The 20,954-nt window shown below is 56.1% G+C and overlaps 1 protein-coding gene across 1 annotated transcript; it reads left to right on the top strand.

Annotated features, from left to right (window-relative positions):
- Positions 1–632: 632 nt before the first annotated feature.
- BPIFB2 (BPI fold containing family B member 2) lies at positions 633–20,036 on the top strand. The gene is made up of 16 exons (XM_015071880.3): positions 633–695; positions 1,469–1,613; positions 4,108–4,201; positions 6,015–6,119; positions 6,979–7,125; positions 8,910–8,970; positions 10,308–10,368; positions 14,339–14,430; positions 14,677–14,862; positions 15,085–15,138; positions 15,644–15,814; positions 16,636–16,703; positions 16,889–16,934; positions 17,690–17,753; positions 18,067–18,143; positions 19,690–20,036. The coding sequence occupies exons 2-16, from the start codon at positions 1,505–1,507 to the stop codon at positions 19,729–19,731; spliced, it is 1,377 nt and encodes a 458-aa protein (XP_014927366.3). The 5' UTR covers positions 633–695; positions 1,469–1,504; the 3' UTR covers positions 19,732–20,036.
- The last annotated feature ends 918 nt before the right edge of the window (positions 20,037–20,954 follow it).

Genomic DNA, 20,954 nt, shown 5'->3' with positions numbered 1-20,954 from the left:
CCACATACTACACACACAGCCCTCATACACACATATATACAAACTTCTTCACGTATACACACAGCTCCTCGGGCCCCAGATGGCCCAGGTGGGGCCTGGAGTTTGTAATGTGGAAAGAGATGACGGGCCACATCCATGGCGCGTGAAATATGCGTTCGGAGAGAGCCTGAGGTGTTAGGTAGCAGGGACTCCCTCTCATCCGTTGCCCTTTGAGTTAGGGTTCAGGGTGTGGCCAGGAGCAGGGCTCAGTCAGTGACTGGGGTCAGGGATCAGGTAGCCTCCTGCTCCTCCCGAAAGGGCCACGTTTCTGAGAGAGCTTAGGGCCACCAGGCCTGAGAGGTCGGTGAGTCGTGTCCCTGACTTTGGGCCTGGCCAGGTCCGGCTGGAGTGCTGAGGGGGCCCTGCGAAGAGTGGTCCTCTTTCCAGAGATCTCCTGGCCTAGGAGGCCCCAGGGTGGCCCATCCCCAGGGTCCTGTGGCGCTTGGCAGCAGCCCAGTTACGTGGCCGCCCCACCACGTATAGGATGAAACACTTTGGCACAGGCCGTGTTTGCAGGGAAAACACTCGCAACCACAAGCAAACCTGCCCCTCCCTGGGTCCCTTTGCAGTGAGCCACACACACCTGGGAGCCTCATAAAACAGCTTCCACACCTGCTAGGGGCTGAGAATCCACCCGTCCCAGAAAACCACCTGAGGTAGGAATGGGAATGGGGCTGGCACCCCTCCGGGGAGGAGCCTCGACTTCCCCATCTGTTTAACGGGAATATGACTTCCAAGCGCCTTCCACAGAAGGGTCCATCCCCGGTCTTGTGGTGGGACTTTAGGCAAGTGCCACCTCACTGGGCCTCCATTAGCCCATCTCAGCAGCGGCCCCTCATTCCTAAGTCAGACACAGATCCATCCGCTTGGCTGGGCTGGGTCTGGAGGGGTTTGGGGGCCATGCTAGAGGCCTGCATTTAGGACAGTCCTCAGCTGGTACAGGATAAGGTGAGGACAGGAGCCACCCTGGCTGGGTTCGAACAGCTGGACACTAGGATGGGCTGTCACACTGGGCTGGACTCCTGGCATCAGGAAGAACAGCCCTGGGCTTGGGGGTGGTGGGCCCGGGCTCTCTCCTTGGGGCGGGAGGCTGCTCTCAGTCTCCCTAACCAGGAATCTCCTCCACCTCCTCTGGCATGGCGTGGGTCCTACCGCCGGCCCTAGTTTGCTGTGTGGCCTTAGGCAAAGCCATGTCTTCTCTGGGCCTTGGGGCCCGCTTCCAGACCAGATCTCCCTGTGGCTCCTGAGGAAGCAGGCTGGGAAGGTGATACCTCCCAATGCAGAGATGCAAAACGGAGGTGTGAGGGTCTCGGGTAGGGCTGCGATCACCACCCAGGGCTTGCGACCTCCGGGCTGGGGTGGGGTTCAAACGGCCAGCGGGGTGGGGATGCATTCTGGGCAAGCTTTCTGATGCTCGTCCCCGCCCCAGCCCACAGATCTCGGGGAGGCAGTGGCCAGGACAGCCATGGCTCCGGCACGCAGGGTGGGCCTGTTACTGTCCCTGCTGCTGCCTGTGGTCAGCGCCTCCATGCCGGGCACCGTGGTCAGACTCAACAGGGCCGTGCTGAGCTACGGTAAGAGGCGTGCTGCCGGGCTACCCCGTGTGACAGGGCACGAGCATGGGCACGGTCCCAAGCGTGCCTGCGGATCTGTGAACTCAAAAGCCGCACAGGGACCAGGGTTTTATCTCCTGGGCCGCTGTGTCCCTGGCCTCCAGATAATGGCTGACGAAATGCGGCTTGGCAAACGCTTATTAAGTAAATGCCCGAGCGGGGGTATATGTCCTGTCTGCCACGCATGTGCGCACGCACGGCTGTACTCGTGTGGCCCCGCGAGGTGGGCAAGGGTTGGTGTGGGTGTCTGCTTTTGCTCGTGCGTGTCTGCGTGCAAGCCTGAGAGTTCATGGAGATGCATGTGCCCATGTGTGCGCTTGAGTGTCAGCACGTGTACTGACTTGTATGTGTGCAAGCGCCATGCACGTGCCTGGGTGTGAGCATACAGGTGTGGCTGCCAGGCCTGCACATGTACATGCGTGCATGCAGGGTGGGCTGTAGGTGCACACACATGTGCTGGGGGAAGGCACGTCTGGCACAGAACTGGAGCTGGAGCTCTGTGGGGTTCACAGGAAGAAGACCAGCGCTGCTCTGGGCCCCTCTCGGGCAAGGTCTCTATGCTACGACTCTGCCCGTCCTTCTAAGACCTGCTTCATCCCCCGAGGAGGGCACAATGAGAAGACGTAGGCCCAGGGAGGGACAAAAGCTACCTCCCAGTTGCCCCCGGAATCCCACCAGAGCTGGGTCAGGGGTGAGAAATCAGAAGCCGTTTCTCCCAAGTCCAGACCAAATTCAGATTATAGCATGAGGCACTCAGGTCAGACAATAGAAGGGACTTTCAGTGGCCCAGGCCACGAAGTACGGAGGCAGCAGCGCCCCTGGCACACACACAGCCTTCCGGGACCTTGTATCCGGGCAGATAGGCAGGCAGTGAAAGGGGTCAGTGACCCGTGTTAGTCTGTCACTGGGGCATGGAGACGTGCGTGGAAACTACAGGCAGGGACATGAGGCCTGCTGCCTTCCGCTGGCCGTCATCTCTCTGCCTGTCCTGTGTGAGCCTCCTTTGTCCCCAAGAGCCATCCCAGGTGCACCTGCGTGTGCTCTTGGTGGAAATCCAGCAGGAGGCTCAGACCGCACACACCTCTTTCTAAGGTGGCGCTGGGTGGCTTCTTAATAGTGTCTCTCCAATCCCGTCTTGCAAACCTGTGTCAGGCGAGCACTGTAGGTGGAGTCTAGGGGCCTGGGTATGAGTCTTGGCTCAGCCACAGAAGGTCAGGCTGGAGAGGAGTATCGAGAACATGGAGGCCGCTGGCCTTCTGCTCCAGGTCTAAGGAAACCAAGGCCCAGAGGGGCGCAGTGGTTTCCTGGTTCCCACAGTGAGTCTGAGTGAAGTCCAGGCCTCTGGACTCTTCATCTGGTGCTCCCTTCCAGCACCATTACCTCTCGTTTTCATCCCACTCATGTTGGATGGTTTAGTGAGCACCTCCCTCGCCTGGCCGCACAGGTGCATGAGGAAGCTCAAGGGCTTGGAGGCCAGACGCCTCAGCTGATCCAGCATCCCCTTGCCAGATGTCCTCACTCTCAGTAAACCGGGCACAATGTAGTACCTACGTCATAAAACTGTGAGGAGAGGCAAAGCCCTCAGAACAGTGCTGGGCACAAAAGAGGTGCTAGAGAAGTGACAGTCATTATTATTATACAAATAAATAGCAGTGAAAGCTAACATTTACTGTGCATTGAGGCTTTACAAGGACGCTGTGTGACAGGTACCTTTATAATCATTGCAAATTTACAGACGGGGAAACTGAGGCACAGAGCAGCCACAGTGGTAGTGTGTAGCAGAGCTGGGATTTGTACCCAGAATCTGAGGGACTCCAGAATCCTCAGCCTCTGGCCCCCCAAGGACAGCACCCCCATTCTCTGTCCCACTCTACTGGGAAATGCTCCTTCTGCTTGGGGACTTGGGGGAAGGCTCCAGAAGAGATGGGATTCGATCAGAGTCTTGCAGAAGGGCAAAGGATGTTCTCGTTTATGAGGAGTGGGGCAGACAAGATTTAGAAAGGCAGGGGGCACCCGGGTGGCTCAGTCAGTTGGGCGTCCCACTTCAGCTCAGGTCATGATCTCGCGGTCCGTGAGTTCGAGCCCCGCGTCGGGCTCTGTGCTGACAGCTCAGAGCCTGGAGCCTGCTTCGGATTCTGTGTCTCCCTCTCTCTCTCTGCCCCTCCCCCTCTCTCTGTCTCTGTCTCTCAAAACTAAATAAACATTAAAAAAAAAAAAAAGATTTCAAAAGGCAGAAGCAAGAAGGGGAAAGCCATGCCTTGCTGGGCCTGGTGTGAGTAACACTCATGGGGACCCAACTGCATCCCCCACCCCCTCCCTGCCTGTGAGCAAGTGTAACACCCTTCCAGTCTCCAAGTCCCCTCTGCCCAAGATGTGGGGCAGGCGGTGGTGGGTGGTGCGGTCTTGCTCAGCAGCTCCCGAGGACAGTCTGACCTCACCTGCTCTGGCCCTGCAGTGTCTGAAATTGGGAAAGCCCCGCTCCAGCAGGCCCTGAACGTCACAGTCCCGTATTTCCTGGACTGGAATGGAGAGGTGCATCAGCCCACAAGGTGAGTGCTCCCACCTCCTGGGAAAAATGCTTTAGTCCACTAGATGAGTGCCCCACATATTGGGGAGTGCTCCCTACCAGCTCGAGGGGGGCTTCCCCCATCAGGTACGCCCACCCTTCAGGTGAATGGTCACAAGATGATTGAGGAGCTGGGACCAAGGTGGAGACATGGGGGTGGGGGTGGTCCTGGGGCCTCTAAATTAGCAGATTTCTGCCCCCAGGAGCCAAGACTGTAGCTCCTGGGTCCCCAGGGCTGGCAAGACCCTTGGCTACTTCCTCCGAAAGCGAGACACTGAGTTGAGACACAAGTCTGAGCCTAAGTACCCCCACACGCCCTGTAATGAATAGAGACTCAAAGGCAGAGGTGGATGGGGGCCATCTCAAGCTCAGACACCCCCAGGGGCTGGGCCAACTGTCCCCATCCACATGGGAACAGATTGACTATTGCCAGATCTCTGGATACCCAAGAGAAGTCATATATATATTTAAAATCTATCACTTTTGGAGGTGCCTGGGTGGCTCAGTGGGTTAAGCATCTGACTTTGGCTCCGGGCATGATCTCGCGGTCCGTGAGTTCGAGCCCCGCATCGGGCTCTGTGCTGACAGCTCAGAGCCTGGAGCCTGCTTCAGAGTCTGTGTCTCCCTCTTTCTCTCTGCCCCTCCCCTGCTCATGCTCTGTCTCTTTCTCTCTCTCAAGAATAAACATTAAAAAAAAAATTGATAAAAAAATCTATCGATTTTGAATGATGGCAACTTACCAAAAAACCCTTAAAACAGCTGGTGTGGAGGCCCCCAGTTTGACACTCTTAGGGTAGGCCTGGGGCACTGCTCTTGGCTTACAGTGACAGTGAAGAATTGAGAACGACATAAATACCCAAGAGTCAGGGATTCCTTAATGTTTTACAGTTGGCCACACGTGTCCTTGTCTGTAGAAGTGGGAAGACAGCCAAGGCGGGTGTCAAGTGAAAAGAAGCAGGTTCTAGGTCAGCCTGTGTCCCAAAGAGAGTCACAGAAAGATGTCAGCTAAGTGCTAACGGTGAGATTGTTCGAAGGTGGAGCTTTGATGTGACTTTTAAAATTTATGTCATTTTGTATTGTCTGAAGTCCCACTTCCAGCTGTGCAAGGGAAAGCATGACTCATTTAGGAAAAAAAAGGAAAAGATAGCTAGAAAGTGCTTAGAGGGGGCACGTGGGTGGCTCAGTCGGTTAAGCGTCTGACTCTTGATTTCGGCTCAGATCATGACCTCACGGTTGTGAGATCAAGTCCCTGGATCAAGTCCCAGGCTCTGCACTGGGTGTGGAGGCTGCTTGGGATTCTCTCTCTCCCTCTCTCTGGCCCTGACCCCTTGCGCTCTCTCTCTCTCTCTCTCAAAAAAAAAAAAAAAAAAAAGTGCTTAGCGATCAGAATAGGCAGCTTTGAAGGGAATGAGTTTCCCATCCCTGGAGGGCTACAAGCCAAAGCTGTTGACTAGAATGCCATGGAGGGGAGTTTCTGCCTTCTGTGGAGCCCACCTTCCAAGACTTCCCCACTTCTGTCAGAAACCAAAATCTCTCCAAGACCCGGACAATCATCCCACTCACTTCTTGCCCAAGGCTGGGAATCCTCTCTGCATCCTTTCCCCACCAATTGGTTGTCCAATAGTGACTTGCATGCCCCCTAAGGTGGAGAACTCACTACCTCTTCCTCACGCCATGGTTCCCACAGTCAGAAAGTCCTTCTTTATAACATCAGCAGCGTGGCTCAGAACACCCACCCCAGAGGTGATTCCAAGGTTTAATGAGGCCACTCCATCACCTCCACTCCCGCCCTACAGGATCCAGACTTTGAACATCCGTGTGCCTCACTTCCACCTGAAATTCGTTGCCGACTTCGGGGTGCGATTGTTGGTAGCAGCCAATTTTACTTTCAAGGTCTTTCGGTGAGCGAATCTCCCTGGGGGCAGGGGTGGGCAGCAGGATTTTCAGGGAAGCTCCAAGGGGCAGAGTGAGGGGAGGGGAGTTAGCAAGTCCCAGGACCTGCACCCAAGCCTTCCGCTTCCTGTCCAGTGCTCCTTCCCCACCCTCCAATTGGGGAGCGAGATGATGAGAGAATTTCTGAGAACCTGGACCCTGCTCAACAGCAGTGTCCCCGGGGAAGCCATTTCACTCCTGCAGGCCTCAGTTTCCTCCTCTGTGAAGTGGGATGAAACTCTGCAGCATGGCTGTGAGGGACACAGTGGACGGATCTGTTGCCGTAATTCAAATCACACCTCCTACGGGTGCTCGGTAGATGTAGCTATCAGAATTATCCCCGTGTCCCAGGCACTTTATGTGTGTTTGATTTCCAAACCATCAGCGTGGGCATCCAGAGGGATCTCTTATCTCAACCCCTCTGCGCTGACACGAACACCGTATGAGTGCTTGCTGTGGGCCAGGCTCCACGCAGGGTGTTTTCACATGGCCACCTCTTAGAAAGCTCAGCACAGCCCTGAGAGATAGGCACCATCACGTTTATGTCCATTTCACAGAAGAGGAAACTGGGGCTCAGTATGGGGAGTGACTGGCCCAGGGTCTCGCAGTGAGAAGGTATGGGGAACCAGAGTTCAAGCCGTCTGCAGCCATCTGCTGCAATGGCTGTGACCTTGAGTGGAGTGTGGAGGGCTCTGAGCCTGCCCCAGGCGGGGCCATCTCTCACCTGCCTGCGTCAAGTGGAGGGCAGGCTCGGGCCGTGGGTGGGGGGGTTTGTAGGGTAGGCTCCGCTGGGTGGTGCCGCTGGGGCTCAGGAATGGTGTCCCACAGAGTCCCAGAGCCCCTGGAGCTGATGCTGCCCGTGGTAGTGCTGGCCGATGCCCATGTGGCCCAGGGCTCCATCGGGACCCCCGTGGTCAGCATCTCTGCCTGCTTCCCGCTCTTCAGCAACGCCGATGTGTCCGATGGCAGTTCCAGGTGAGTGCCTGGTGAGGGCGGGGCTGCAGAGTCCCAGCTGCCCAGCCTGTGGTACCATTTCTCGAGTTTCCTGCTCAAGCTTTCACCCAATTGCCCCAAGGGGCTTAAGAGACCCCCCAGTATCACACCTGTTTTATGGCTGAGGACACTGAGGCTCGTGGAGGGGAAGGGACTTGCCCAAGGCCACACGGCGAGGTCATGTCCCCTCTACTGCGCTCCCCCCGACCCACAGCACATGACGATGCACAGCCATTACCATACTGCTCAGGGAGGATGCTGGCCTGACGTGGCTCTTAGGGACCTCAGAGGTCTCTCCCTGCAGAGGTGGGGATTCTGAGGCCCGGGGGGCTGGGACCCGTCCACCTCACTGTGAGCCAGGGCTGCGTCTAAAGCCGACAGGGGCTCCCACCTCCAGAGCACCTGCTGTGTGCTGTGCAGGTTCTAGGCCCTTCACGACATCACAGTAGTCCTACCAGGAAGATGTAAGTATTCCCTTGTTTTATGAGGGAACAAATGGACCCAGAACAGTTAAGAAACTTGTCCGAGCAACACAGCTGGCAAACGGCGGAGTGCGTTCAAACCCCCGTAGCCTGACTCCCCTCCTGCATGCCGTCTACCTGCTCACATGCGAGCCGGGTGGGCATTTGGGACTGGCCTTTCTCCCCCCAGAGGGGGCTGGGCACGAGTCCGCCCATCTTGGGTCCCACGATCTTCACGTGCAACACATGACCCCTCGCCGTCCTCACGGGCAGGGGCTGCTCCTGGAGAGGAAAGCCCAGAAGTTAAAGACATTAGAAACACAGCTGTCCTTCTCCCACCTCCCTTGAGGTGCAGTTCAGTGAGCTTGGGCTGAGGCTTGGATCAACATTTATGAATGGATAAAGAAGATACAGCACACACACACACACACACTGGAATATTACTCAGCCATAAAAAAGAAAGAAATCTTACCATTTGCAATGACATGGATGCAAAACAAAATGAGTCAGTCAGAGAAAGGCGAATACCATATGATTTCACTCGCATGTGAAATTTAACAAACAAAACAAACCAGCAAAGGGAAAAAGAGAGAGAGAGAGTCAAAATAAGAAACAGACTCTTAACTAGAACACACTGATGGTTACCAGAGGGGAGGGGGTGTGGGGGGGAAACAGGTGATGGGGAGGAAGGAGTGCACCTGCCTTGAGGAGTGTGGGGTGATGTACGGAAGTGTTGAGTCACTAACTTACACACCTGAGACTAATATGACACTGTATGTTAACTATACTGGAATTTAAATAAAACTTAAAGTAAAAAACCCCGAAGAGCTATAGTCCTATGGATCCCCGCTGAGAAACAACTTAGACCCATCTCCCATTGTCCAGAGGGGAAACTGAGGCGCAGAATGAGGAAGGGACTCTCCTGGCTGTGTCACCGAGAACTGGAGCCTGAGCAGGAAGCACCCCCAGCTCCCTGGGCTCAGAGTGGCCATGAAGCCAGTGGGCCAAGGACGGGGCTGAGTCCGGCTTTCACGGCGTCTTCTCTGTCTCCCCCGAGCCTGACCTCACAATCACGTTTTGGCCACTTCCGAACCTCCAAACCAATGACCTCTTTTTTGAGGCCCAGTTTCCTCATCTGCGGGGACAATGGTGCCAACACTGCGTCTGGCACATGGGAGTGAGGAATGGGATCCACTGGCCCCCCTGGCTCAGGGGAGACCCTTGTCTCTGAGACCGTGGGCCGGGAGAAACAGGCCGGAATGGGAGCCCCGGAGCTCAGGAGCGTTTTCTGTGACTCTCCCTCAGCGTGGCCCCGGGGCCGCTGGCCCTGGTGCAGAAGCACGTCAGAGCTGTCCTGCGGAACAAGGTAAATAGACCTCCTGCCAGATCTCCCCGGGGCCAGGCCGTTGCTTCCCCGTGAAGGCGTGGTGCATGAATGGGGGATTGTAGGCATGGGGGCATTGGGACAGTCAGTGCTTTTTCTAAAATAGAAGGCCCATGGGACTTCTCCAATTTTCCCACGAGGGCAGGAAAGAGGCTGAGGGGATGGTCTGGGGCAGTGACAGACAGGACAAAATAAGGGTGGATTTGGGGGCTGCGGGGAAGGGAGGCCCCTGCTCCTGGGCCAGCCCCAGTTCCATGCCGGAGGGTGGTGGGGAGGCAGTGCTATCAGGGGCCGTGGGGCTTATGAAAAAGACAAAAGGAAGGTGGACAAGAGCATGGGCACTGGAGCCAGGTGTGGCCTGGCTTGAATCCTGGTCCCCTCCTTCCCGGCTGTGACACTCAGACAAGTCACCGAACCTCCCTCGGACCCCATTTCCACATGCGCAGCACAGAGAGTAAACCTCCCTCTCCGGCCAGGTAGGGTGGGTGGAGTTGAGCACATTAACATCTGTGAAGAGCTTAGAACAGTTTTGGCAGAGTGAGTGCTGTGATTCCTGTCGCTATTTCCACCCTTGTCATTGGTCAGAGACAGTGCCTCTGGAGCTAGGGTCGCACTGCCAAGGGCGGGCCGCTTCTCCACCTCTGCCCCTTCCCACTCCACCCCATCTCCTGATTTGGTCCCTACAACCCCAAATCAGCCCACTCGGTGCCATCCCACACCCAACAGAGGCGGGCCCCAGTGTTCCCATCTTGCAGATGGGAAGACTGAGGTCCAAGGGCTGAAGGCAGTACAGCCTGACCTGGCCCTCTCCTCTGCCGCCTGGCCTCCCCTGGCCCAGCTCCAGCAGCTCTGTCTGGACAGGCAGTGACCACCCTTGGCCTTGTGGTCTCTCCTTGCCCCACCTTCTATCACACTGACCCCGGCTTAATACACTTCTCGGGCTGCCCACTGTGCCCAGAACTCTGGACTTGCTCGCTGACCACTGCCTGCCCTCACCGTGTCAGCACGCATCCCCCAGCTGGCCTCTGGGCCCCAGTGCAGCAGGCTCCTTGACCCAATTGTCCGGGCCCAGCTGTGGTCCCCTCCTGCTGTGTCCCACTGCCCCGTTCTTTCCTCGAGGCTCATGGGCCCCAACTTCTTTGAATCCTCAGTGCCCAGGAGAGGTGCTGGAAGATGCCCACTGGGTGGCCGAGGAAGGAAGGGATTCCAGACCTTGGTGGGCCAGAGGAGGCTTCCAGACTGGCACCCTAGACCCTCCCTGCCTCACCCCTCCAGCCCCAGGGCCATCCTAACCAGCCTCCGCCTCTGTCTTGCCACAGCTGTGCCTGAGTGTCTCCAACCTGGTGCAGGGCCTCAACGTCCACCTGGGCACTTTAATTGGTAAGAACTGGGGCCCAGGGGGAGGGTACTGGGGCCTCTGAGCCCCTTCTGGGGTCCCTAAGACCCTTCAAAGGGCCCCCCAGTCAGGGCTGACCTCTGGGAGATCAACCGTAGGATGACTGAACAATTATTGATGGACTTGGGGAATCTCCAAATTCTAGAATCATGTCTTCGAATGTTTGCCGTGTGCGTGCAAGTGTGCACATGCGTGTGTGTGGGGGGGGCAGGGGAGTACATTCAGTCTGCAGTTGCCTCCTCCCCTGCCTGGAGACCAGAGACCCCATTGTCCCCTGGTTTTGTTCCCACACCTCCCGCGTTCTTTGCCAGACTCTCCCCACTGGCAGTTTGGGGCTTAATGTATTCTATTTCCCACTGGACACCTTCTCCGGCAGGCTTCTCTGACTCAGCACGTGAACTCAAGCTCGTCTGCTCCCAAGTGCCCCTGCCCCCACTTGCCTTCTCAGCCGCCATCCACCCATCCAGAGGCGAGCCTCCCTCTCCTCTCCATCTTCCGTCTGGCTTGTCGGCCTCTGATTTTTCCAGGGGTCTTCATATGCAGGAGTACTGGGAGTATACTAGGAGCAAGGCCTGTGGGGATAACCCCCCCCACCCCAAGCAGACCCTGAGACAAGCTGTTAGCCTATGTGGCCTGAATGGGGTGGGTCCTAGGGGTACTGGTTGGGGAGGGGTGCCTGTGGAAGGGGAAGGAAGGTGTATTCTTGAGCAGAGGCGCTATGGTGGGCAACTGGGGCTGATGCCACCGGGGGGCTCTTGGCGGCCGAGGTCAACGTGCCTGCATCCTGCCCGAGGGACAAGAGCTGGGGTGTTCATCTGCCAACACTGGTCACATCCCCACTGCCCCCCACGCCTGCCTCCGCTACCACGGCCGGGCTCCCAGGGCTCGGAGCCACAGTGCATGGTCCACGTGGAAGCGTGGCTGCAGTAGTGACCTGAACAAGGCTGGGTCAGGACTTGCTCTTACGACACAAAGCTAAAAGCTGTGAAAGCAGGCAGGCCTCGTTTTGTTCCAGCGGTTGTTTATCCGCATTAATGACATGCTGGCCCTGGTGGGGCGCCTGTGCGGCTCAGTCGGTTAAGCGTCCGACTTTGGCTCAGGTCATGATCTCACGGCTCTGGGTTCGATCCCTGCATCAGGCTCTGCTGACAGCTCGGAGCGTGGAGCCTGCTTCGGGTTCTGTGTCTCCCTCTCTCTCTGCCCCTCCCCCACTCTCTCTCTCTCTCTCTTTCTCTTAAAAGTAAATAAACATTAAAAAAGAAAAAAACCCACTCTGGCCATCACCTGCCCTGCCCCGGTCGGGTCAAAGAGTGCATCCTTTGTTGATCTGGGGGTTATATGTTCTCCCGAGCCTGAGCATAATCCAGGGCGTCCTCCGTTTTCCCGCAAACCTGTCTTAAAGATGCTCCTGTTGGAAGCACACCTTCCTCTATCTGAGCACTTTGCCCGGGATTCTAGTGCTTCCCCATGTCACCATCGCTGCCTCTGTAAAATCCAGAGGCGTTGACTGTCGGCAGATACGCCTTGCGATGGGAGTCAGGGCTTTACCTCTTAGCTGTCACGCGGTGTGGGACAGGTGTGCAGGGACAGGAGGCAGGGCGGCATGCTGGTGTCAGGTCAGGAGGGACGGCCGACAGGGTCCATGTTTATCTGTGGTGGGTTCTTCAGTGAAGACTTTCGTATCAGGGTAGCTTTGGCTTTCTTGGGCAAACGTTCAACAACAGTCCCGTGAGGTGGCCTCCGTCCCCCCAGTTTCTAGACTGGAAATTGGAGGCTCCAAGTCTAAAATCCTCAGCACGGTGCTAGAACCACCCATGAGCTGGCTCACGCTGGCTTTCTCCTCTGCACGTGTCCACCCACTGCTCTGCCCACACGTCATGGCCCGACTCACCGTCCCCGCAGGGAACAGTCCTTGATTTGGCCTCCTCCCCTCATTGCTGCAGCCCCCCCACCCCCCCGCCATACTAACCTTAACAGGAGGCACCGAGACATCAAGGAAACTGGACCTGGAACCAAAGGACATGAAGTTAAATCCTGGCTTTGTTGCTCAAATGCTGTGTGGTCTCAGGAAGTCACTCCACCTCTCTGAGCCTGACGAGTTCAATCCAAACAAACGGGGCTCAAAATCCTTATTTCTCCCATGTGCTGCTATGGGACAGCACAGGGTAAGTGCCTGGCGGGCAGTAGGCTCAACAAACATTCGTCCCTCCCTTCTCCCTCGTGGAGTTAGCGCCATCAAGATGCTTGTGGCTGGGCTCATAGCAAAGACCAGCCCTTGCCCTTTTCTTTGAGGAATTAAAAAAAATCTGGTAAAGGAAATCTAAACGTCCAGCCCTAGGGGACTCTTTATACGAGTCACGTACACCTACGGCGTGGAGTGACAGGAGCCATTAAAAGGCATAGCTTAAAAGGGCATTTAATCACCCAGCAGCATGCCTGGCAAAATACAGTATAATAAAAGCTAATATTTACTGTAGTATTATTAGCTCCGTTTTACAGATGGAGAAACTGAGGCAGCCTGCCTTGAGAGCCGTGCTCTTGACTAAGCTATAACGCCACCCCGTAAAGGAACTACAGAAGGACCCAAGCCACACACGGCTTCGGTGCAGCTTTACTGAGGGGAGGACAGATGGCAGGGAGTTAGTCTCTGCAGGAGAAAATACCCACAAAAATAAATTTGAGATTCTGGGCTATATTTTTTTCCATCTTTCAAAAAAAAAAAAAAACCCTTCTGTATGTCCATAGTGCAGTATTTAAACATTTTTAATGTTTTTATTCATTTTGAAAACATACAGTAATTTTCTCTTTTAAGTGTCCAGTCCTCTGAGTTCTGACAAATGCATACAATTGTGTAACCACCTCCAAACTTGAGCTACAGAACACCTCGCCAGCCCCGCAGATTCCTCTGGGCTGCCCCCCTCCTCCCACCCCAATCTTCTGACGGCCACGGAGCTGTAGAAATGGAGTCATACTATATTGCTTTTACAAGCACAAGAAATTTCCAGAATACTGAGGAAACAAAATTAAATCCGGAGGAGACATTAGAAAATCAGACCGAAATCTGATCTGATGGACACACACACACACACACACACACACACACACACACACACTTTGGTCATTCAGAGCCTTGGAGGACCTATTGCTAAAAGCTGGGTTTTCTTGACCGCAGGGTTGAGCCTTCACCTGCCACGCTGGCTAGCCTAGCCGTGTCCAGAGATGTGGCTCCCACGAGTGACTCACCCTTTGCAACCTTCCCAGTCACAATATTCTGAGCTTTGGGGGAACTTGCCTTATAACAATTGGACTGTAATTGCAACAAAAGTTTCCCTGAGGGTCTCTTGGGGAGCAGCACTGCTCTGCTCCCGCAGTGCATGGTCCCAGGGGCATGTGCCTTTGGACTATCTGTAGGAGGCTGTGTGATCAGGTGGAGAGAGACAGACAGGTATACAGTCCCGGGCACAACTGAGCTCACCAAACTCTGTGTGTGTGTGTGTGTGTGTGTGTGTGTGCGTGTAAAATGGGCTCCTAACCTTACAGGCTCATGGTAAAGATTGAATGGGACAGTGTAAGTCAAATGTCCAGACCTTGACACATGTGAGCTCCGTTCTTTTTCTGCCGTCCCTTCTTGCTTTCTTCAGGGGGTATTTGTGCCTAGAGTGACCCTTCCCTTTCCTTCTAACTTGGGGGTCTCTAGTCTTCCATTGATTCGGAAAGTGAGAAACCAAAACTGTTAGAATTGTGTGTAAAGTAAGAGTCCACAGGCTGTAAGCGGCTGAACCTTGGGTGCGTGCATTTTGTGACATAAGTTCACTTACTCAGAGACCTTTTTTTTCCTTACCTCCTCGGCTTCTTGGCCTGGGTAGTCAGATAATTGAGTTTTCTGGATAGATGAGGCATTGGTAGGTAAGGCTAAGGATGCCATTTTTTCTTCTTCATCCCGCTTTCATTTAGGCCTCAACCCTGTGGGTCCAGAGTCCCAGATTCGCTACTCCATGATCAGTGTGCCCAACATCACTAAGGACTACATTTCTTTGGATATCAACGTAAGTGCCACCTTGTCAGCCCGGAGTCCTTGGGCTTGTTGCTTCTGGCATCTTTGGACTACAGGAGGGAGGAGGAGCTGGAATGGCCTTCCAGGCGGGAGCAAGGCATGCGGGCAAAGGTGTGAGGCTGGACAGCATGTGGCATATGGGTGGGTGGCATCTCAGAGCCCCAGGTTCTGTGATGGAGCCACCACCCCACTGAGGCCCCATTGCTTTTCTCCCTCTCACCACCCCTCAACCCCATAGGCCGTTCTCTTCCTACTGGGCAAGCCCATTGTCCTGCCCGTGGACGCCACCCCCTTTGTGCTGCCACTGCACGTGGGTGCCGATGGAACCATGGCAACCGTGGGTCTCTCCCGGGACCTGTTTGACTCTGTCCTCCTGCTGCTGCAGAAGGCTGGTGCCCTCAACCTGGACATCACAGGGCAGCTGGTGAGGGTTGGACCTGCTGCCCAGGGCACGTGGGACAGGCACGCCCGGTGGCCCAGCCTGAGGAGGCCCCGCAAAGGTCAAATCGTGGGTGGGGCAGCTCGAGATCTGGGGCCACGGGTTGGCTGTTGGAAAGGTTAAATGGGGGTTACGGGGAGGCAAAAGCTGGTCTCGCTTGGGGAGTGGCTGCCCTCAAACCTGTCGTGATGTGGGGGCTGATTTCAGGAGTCGGGTGACAACCTACTCAACACATCTGTGCTGGGCCAGCTCATCCCCGAGGTTGGTGACATTTTCGGTCATTTCGGGGGCTGAGGCCCAGCTGGGACTGGAGTGGGGGAGTCTCTGGCTGTGGGGTCTCTGCTGGCTCGTATGTGTCCCATGCGGGCTTCAGTGCCTGTCCTTGTAGCTGCACCTGCTCTATCTGAGGAGCACCCCCAGCTCCTATGCTCTTTCCCTCCTATGCCCTCATCCGGGCACTGCCCTCTGCCCAGAAGGCCTTTTCTGCTTCCTTTTCTCTCGTTCATCTTCAAGACCAAGCTCGGGGTTACCTCCTAGGGGAGGCCCCGACCCCTAGCCTGGTCCAGGAGCCTTCTCAAGCTCCCTCGGCCCCTGAATTCCTGTCCCTCCTGGCACAGATCACAAGACTACCACCCCTTCAGGCGGGGCGTCCCTGAGGACGCCAGCCTGAGACCCAGTCACATCTGAACAGAGACGGAGGGGTGAGGAGTGGAGAGTCCACCCAGCCTTTGCCCCTAGGTGCCCTCCTCCCTCCCCTCGTCCCCAGGTGGCCCGCTGGTTCCCCAAGCCCATGCCTGTGGCGCTCAAGGTGCAGCTGGGTGCCACGCCCGTGGTCACACTTCATACCCACAATGCCACACTTCAGCTGCAGCCCTTCGTGGAGGTCCGGGCAGTGGCTTCCAACTCAGCTTTCCGGTCCCTCTTCTCCTTTGATATGGTGAGTGAGGTGGGCTGGTGGGGCTGGCTGGGAGGGTGGTGACACCCAAGACCCCACTTCGGCACCACTTTCCTCACTTGCTCTGCTCTGTTCACACTGGGCTCCTTGCTGTTCTTTCACTATGCCATGACATTCCTGCCACAGGACCTTTGCAGGTGCTGTCCCCTGTGCCCAGGACACTCTTCCCCTAGCTCTTGGCATGGCTGGCTTCTCCTCTTTCAGGTCTCAGCTTAAAAGTTGCAGCCCTTTTTTGGGGGCGTTTGGGTGGCTCAGTCAGTTAAGCGTCCGACTTCAGCTCAGGTTGTGATCTCAAGGTCTGTGAGTTCAAGCCCCGCATCGGACTCTGTGCTGACCGCTCAGAGCCTGGAGCCTGTTTCAGATTCTGTGTCTCCCTCTCTCTCTGCCCCTCCCCTGCTCATGCTCTGTCTATCTCAAAAATAAATAAAAACATTAAAAAAAAATTTCTTTTAAAGTTTCAGCCCTTTTCAGGGCAGGCTTTTTGAACCACCCTGAGAAAGCTAGGCCCCACCAGCCCTCTCCATGCTACCACTCTGCCTTCACAGCACCTGCCACTCTCTGCAAGGCCCTTGTCTGGTTACTTTGGTTATTGTTCACCTCCCCTGGCCTGTGAGAGCTCCCAAGGGCAGAGACCTGGTCTGTCTCATTCACACTGTGTTTGTCCCAGGGCTGTGTGCAGGGCCCGGCACCTCCGGGGGCTCCACAAACACCTGAATCAGTCAGGGAAGGGGTGGGAGCTGGTGGCCAACTGAGGACTCCCACGTGGCTCTGTGCTCTTTGACCTTGCTCTCCCCTCGTGCCAGGTTGTGAACCTGAGCCTCCAGCTCTCTGTGTCCAAGTTGAAGCTTCGGGGGACCACATCTGTGCTGGGGTAAGGAAGGCCTCTTGGATCCAGCAGCCTCAGTGTGTTCCTCTGTGCAATGGGCCTGCAGCCCCTTGTCACAGTGTCACCCATCAGTGTCGGGCAGGGGAGCCTGGAATGCAGCACGTGGTACATGGTGGGGGCGGGGCGGGGGGGACTAGGCCCCAGCACTAACCCTCCTGCTTCTCTTCCAGGGATATCCAGCTCGCCATGGCCTCTTCCAATGTGGGCTTTATTGATGTGAGTGTGGGGCTGGGGTCTCCAGAGACCCCCTTACTGGGTTGGGCAGGCCTTGAGCCGTGTGCTTGCACATGAGTGCACCTGTACGAACCACCGTGATCGAGCTTCCTCCTGGGGTGCCTGGGGACAGCGGCCAGTCTGTCTTGCCCAGGCTGTCTGTCGGCTGGTCAGTCGGTCCGTCAGCCTCGGTTCTTCAGTGGGGCCCGTCAGTTAGCCTGCCTGTCACTGCCTGGTGGTCAATGACCGGTCAGGCCAAGAATCACTGAGTCTGTCAGTAATCAGACAAGCCAGCGTTGGACAGGGTTGGCTGCTCCTTCAGTCATGTGCCGTGGCCGGGTCATTAGCCACCACGCCGTCCTTTGCTGGCCGGCCTGTCAGTCAATACGGTCCGTCAGTCTATCCACCATCAGTCCATCTGTCCATTGGTCAGCACCAATAAGGCAGCCGGTCCCCTGGCATCGGGCAGTCTGCCAGCCACCTGTTGGGCACACAGGGTCAGCCAGGTGCTGGTCTGTCTCCTCTCCCGAGAGCGGTTTCTGGGGGCCAGATGCTCAGAAAGCTGTCCTGACCCCAGGAGTAGCTGGGCTCTGCTTGGAGGCAGGACTGGGATGACCTGCCCTCCTGCCCACACCCGTGCCTCTGCCATTTGTGTGCCTGTCTGTGTCTGTCGTCGTGTTCATGTGTGGCCCATCTGTCCATCTCTCTCGGCCCCTCACTGGAGCGGGCCGACGGCCTCCCTGACTACGTGGCTGTAGACAGATCAAGTGCACCCACTCATGGACGCCGTGTTCAAGAAGCCCCTGCTGGATCACCTCAACGGTGAGCCCCGCCCTCCACGCCAGTAGGTCCCTACGGTCCCCTGCTGACCCTCCTCTGCTCCAGGTTCCCTTCTCGCCCCCTACCCACCGCCAGGGCTCAGAGGTTATGAGGGTGGGCGTTTTTAAGTTTTTTCCCCCCTCCCTAAGCCTCAGGTGTCCCTTCTGTAAAATGAGTCTAATAATAATGGCTCCCGCTCCCTGGCTGTCTGTGGGACTCAGTCACGAGGCACGTGAGGACTTCAGCATGGGGCCATCTCCTGGTGGTGCTCCCTTGCGGCCTCCTGGCTGACCTGTTTCTCCTTCCTCTCCTGCAGCTCTCCTGGGCATGGGGATTGCCCTCCCCAACGTGGTCAACCTCCACTACGTCGACCCTGAGGTCTTTGTCTACGAGGTGAGAGCCTTTGGATGTGACCACATGGGCTTCCTCCACCCTCGGGGGAAGGCTGGGCTCAGCGAGGCAGGGGTGCCTCCCACCCTTCTTTCCCGCTAGTACGAACAGTGGGGTCTCTGGGTCAGCCAGGCCTGGGATGTCCTCTGTTCCTGTCAAGACCATGCCATGAATCCTTGGCTGTAACGAGATGGATGTTTAGAGACATTGGTACAAGGGTCCTCAACAAATATGCCAGGCCACATTAGGGGACTCAGTTATCCCACAATCTATGCCCTGGGCTGGGGGCACAGCCTCTTTGGTGTCTGTGGAAGATGACACACGCAGGCTTCTTCTGGTTTTATACACAAACCTCCATAGGCTGGATGGGGGACAGGGGCTTCCAGACCCTTCTAAAATCACCTTCCCTGTTGGGAAACTGTGGGCCCAGGGTGAAATTCCATCTTCACTGCCCAGGGTGAGACCTTACAACTTCTTGCCGTGTCACCTGAGATATAAATGATAATATTCTTTCTATTCACTCATCAAGACGTACAAAGGACAGAAAGCTTAGCCAAGGTCCCTCAAGCCCAACATCTGTGTGTGTTATTCACATCTTCCGAGTGGGACCACTGATGTTTTCCCAGGGATGATGCCCATGTTGCTTTAGAACTATGGTCCGAAGGCACTTGGGTGATCCACTCCCCCCGCAAAAAAGGAACAACTACCACATGTTGGAACTTGGGCTATGAGTGAAAATTTCCCGGAGACTCTCCCAGATAGGTAGGGTCAGTGGCTGACCCACCCGCCGGGGTGCTCACCAATGTAGCCAACTGGGTCCAAAGTCAAAGGTCTCTAGACCAGCACTGTCCAAAAACACGTTCTGTGAGGATGGAAATCTGCACTGTCCAACACGGTAGCCGCTCTCAGCCCCTGGGCACAAGTGGCTGTTGGACACTTGAAATGTGGCCAGTACAACTAAGAAGCTGAAGTGTAAATTTTATGTAATTTTAATTGGCTTTAATTTAATAATGGCTACTGCACTGGACCATGTATGAGCTACAGGCAGGCAGGGCCTGGGTCTGGCTTGTCTCCAGCACGTGGAACAGGGCTCGGCTTGCGGCAGAGGCTCAATGAAGATTTGTGGAAGGAATGACTGGGTGACCCGCAGGCCCTGGGCACAGTTCTGCAGTGCAGGGAGGGAGGATATAGGGAAGGCGTCTGGCTCTCCCGGGGAGACCCGGACGTGGAGAAGACGCTCAGTGGTTTGGACCCCCTGTCCTAACACAGCGCTGGTCCCAACGGCGTCCACAAGCACGCACTGAGCCCCAGCCCCATGCTGGGGGCTCTGCCCATGTGCCCTGGCTGCATCCTCGTTGTAGGCCTATAGAGTGGCCACTCCCAAGTGACAGCAGGAAGCTGAGTCCCAGAGAGGCGAAAGACGGCCCTCAGGATACCTGCAGCAAGAGTGGCAGAACATGAGCTCAAAGCCAGGCTGATGGGGCGGCTGGAGGTCCTACTGGCCCTCGTGTGGCCTCTGACCTGGCCCGTGGTTTTCCTTGCCCTCCAGGGCTACGTCGTGATATCCAGCGGACTCTTATACCAGCGCTGAGGTGGGACCATCAGGGGAGCTGAGAGTGGGCCGGCTGCCTGCTTCAAGGTCTCTCTTGCCTCAAGCCACTTGGGAAACTGAGGCAAAGCCACATTTAGCCATCACCGGCAAGCCAGATGATCCAGCCAGGCTGTTTAATCTCCACTGAGTGCCTGAGCAACCCTACCCCTTCCCCTCTCCCTCTTTCCCCCTCCCCCGCCCTCCTTCCCTCCCCTCCTCCCCCCTCCCTCCTCTGTCCCTGTGAGCACAGACCATTTCTCCAGGCCGTACAGACCTGTCCCCTCTCGCATTAAACATTTTCTCGCTGCAACCTCCAGCCAGACCCAGTGAACTCTGTGCAAACCTGAGGCTAGTTGCCTACGTCCAATTCTTGGGTCCTGTTTGTCCCCGGAGCCACCAGAGCCACCTGGCAGAAGAAGAGGGTGTGACCACATCTCTGCTGACCGCATCTGTTGACTCCCTCACCTCCTTGCCCTGGGAAGCTCATGTTTTGAAAGGGGACCCTGGAGAGCAGCACAGATGGCTGGCAGTTACCAATGTCATAGTGGGACTTCAGGCACTGTGTCCTCAGCTGGTGGCATTTCCCCTCTACAGTGTCAAGTCCCATCTTGCTCCTAGCACCTCAGAAAAGCCTCATGAGTCAGGCAGGCAGGCCGTGGGGTTTCATTTGCCAGATGCAGGGACTGAGGCCCAGCAAGGAGAGGAACATGGCAAGTCACAGAGTGGGATGGTGGCAGACTTCTAGGAGAGGGCCCTTCTAGGACTCCAGGAATAAGATGTCCAGTGCCCTCTTCCATCACCAGCACCCCATCTGGGGTGTCCTTGGGTCACAAGCCTCAGGTGACAGGGAGTGCACTGTCTTCTTGGGCGGCGTCTCTGTCTTTGGCTTACCAGGACACAGGTAAGGGTCCATTGGCAGGAGGGGACTTGCCTCCTCCTGGGCCTGTGGCCTCAAGTGTGTCTAAGTCCTTTCCCTTTGAAAGCTCTTCAGACTCAGCGGCTCACGCACGACAAGATGGCCTAGGGAAGACCAAGGGACGAGAACCCTGGCAAGCCAAAGCCATGTGATTTTCTTCCCTTGATAAGCTAAGCTCTTAGCCAGACAGAGTGTTCCTCCCTGCCTAGATATATGGGATTCACATTCTGTTTATTTCTCTGCGGGAAAAGGCCTGAATTCCCACCAAGACCTTTGGTACAGTGTGACACTAACAGGTCACCCTCTA

This window comes from Acinonyx jubatus, chromosome A3, assembly GCF_027475565.1.
Source record: "Acinonyx jubatus isolate Ajub_Pintada_27869175 chromosome A3, VMU_Ajub_asm_v1.0, whole genome shotgun sequence".
Lineage (NCBI taxonomy): Eukaryota > Metazoa > Chordata > Mammalia > Carnivora > Felidae > Acinonyx > Acinonyx jubatus.
The sequence above is the reverse complement of the archived record's forward strand: the minus strand, read 5'-3'. Positions and strand labels throughout refer to the sequence as shown.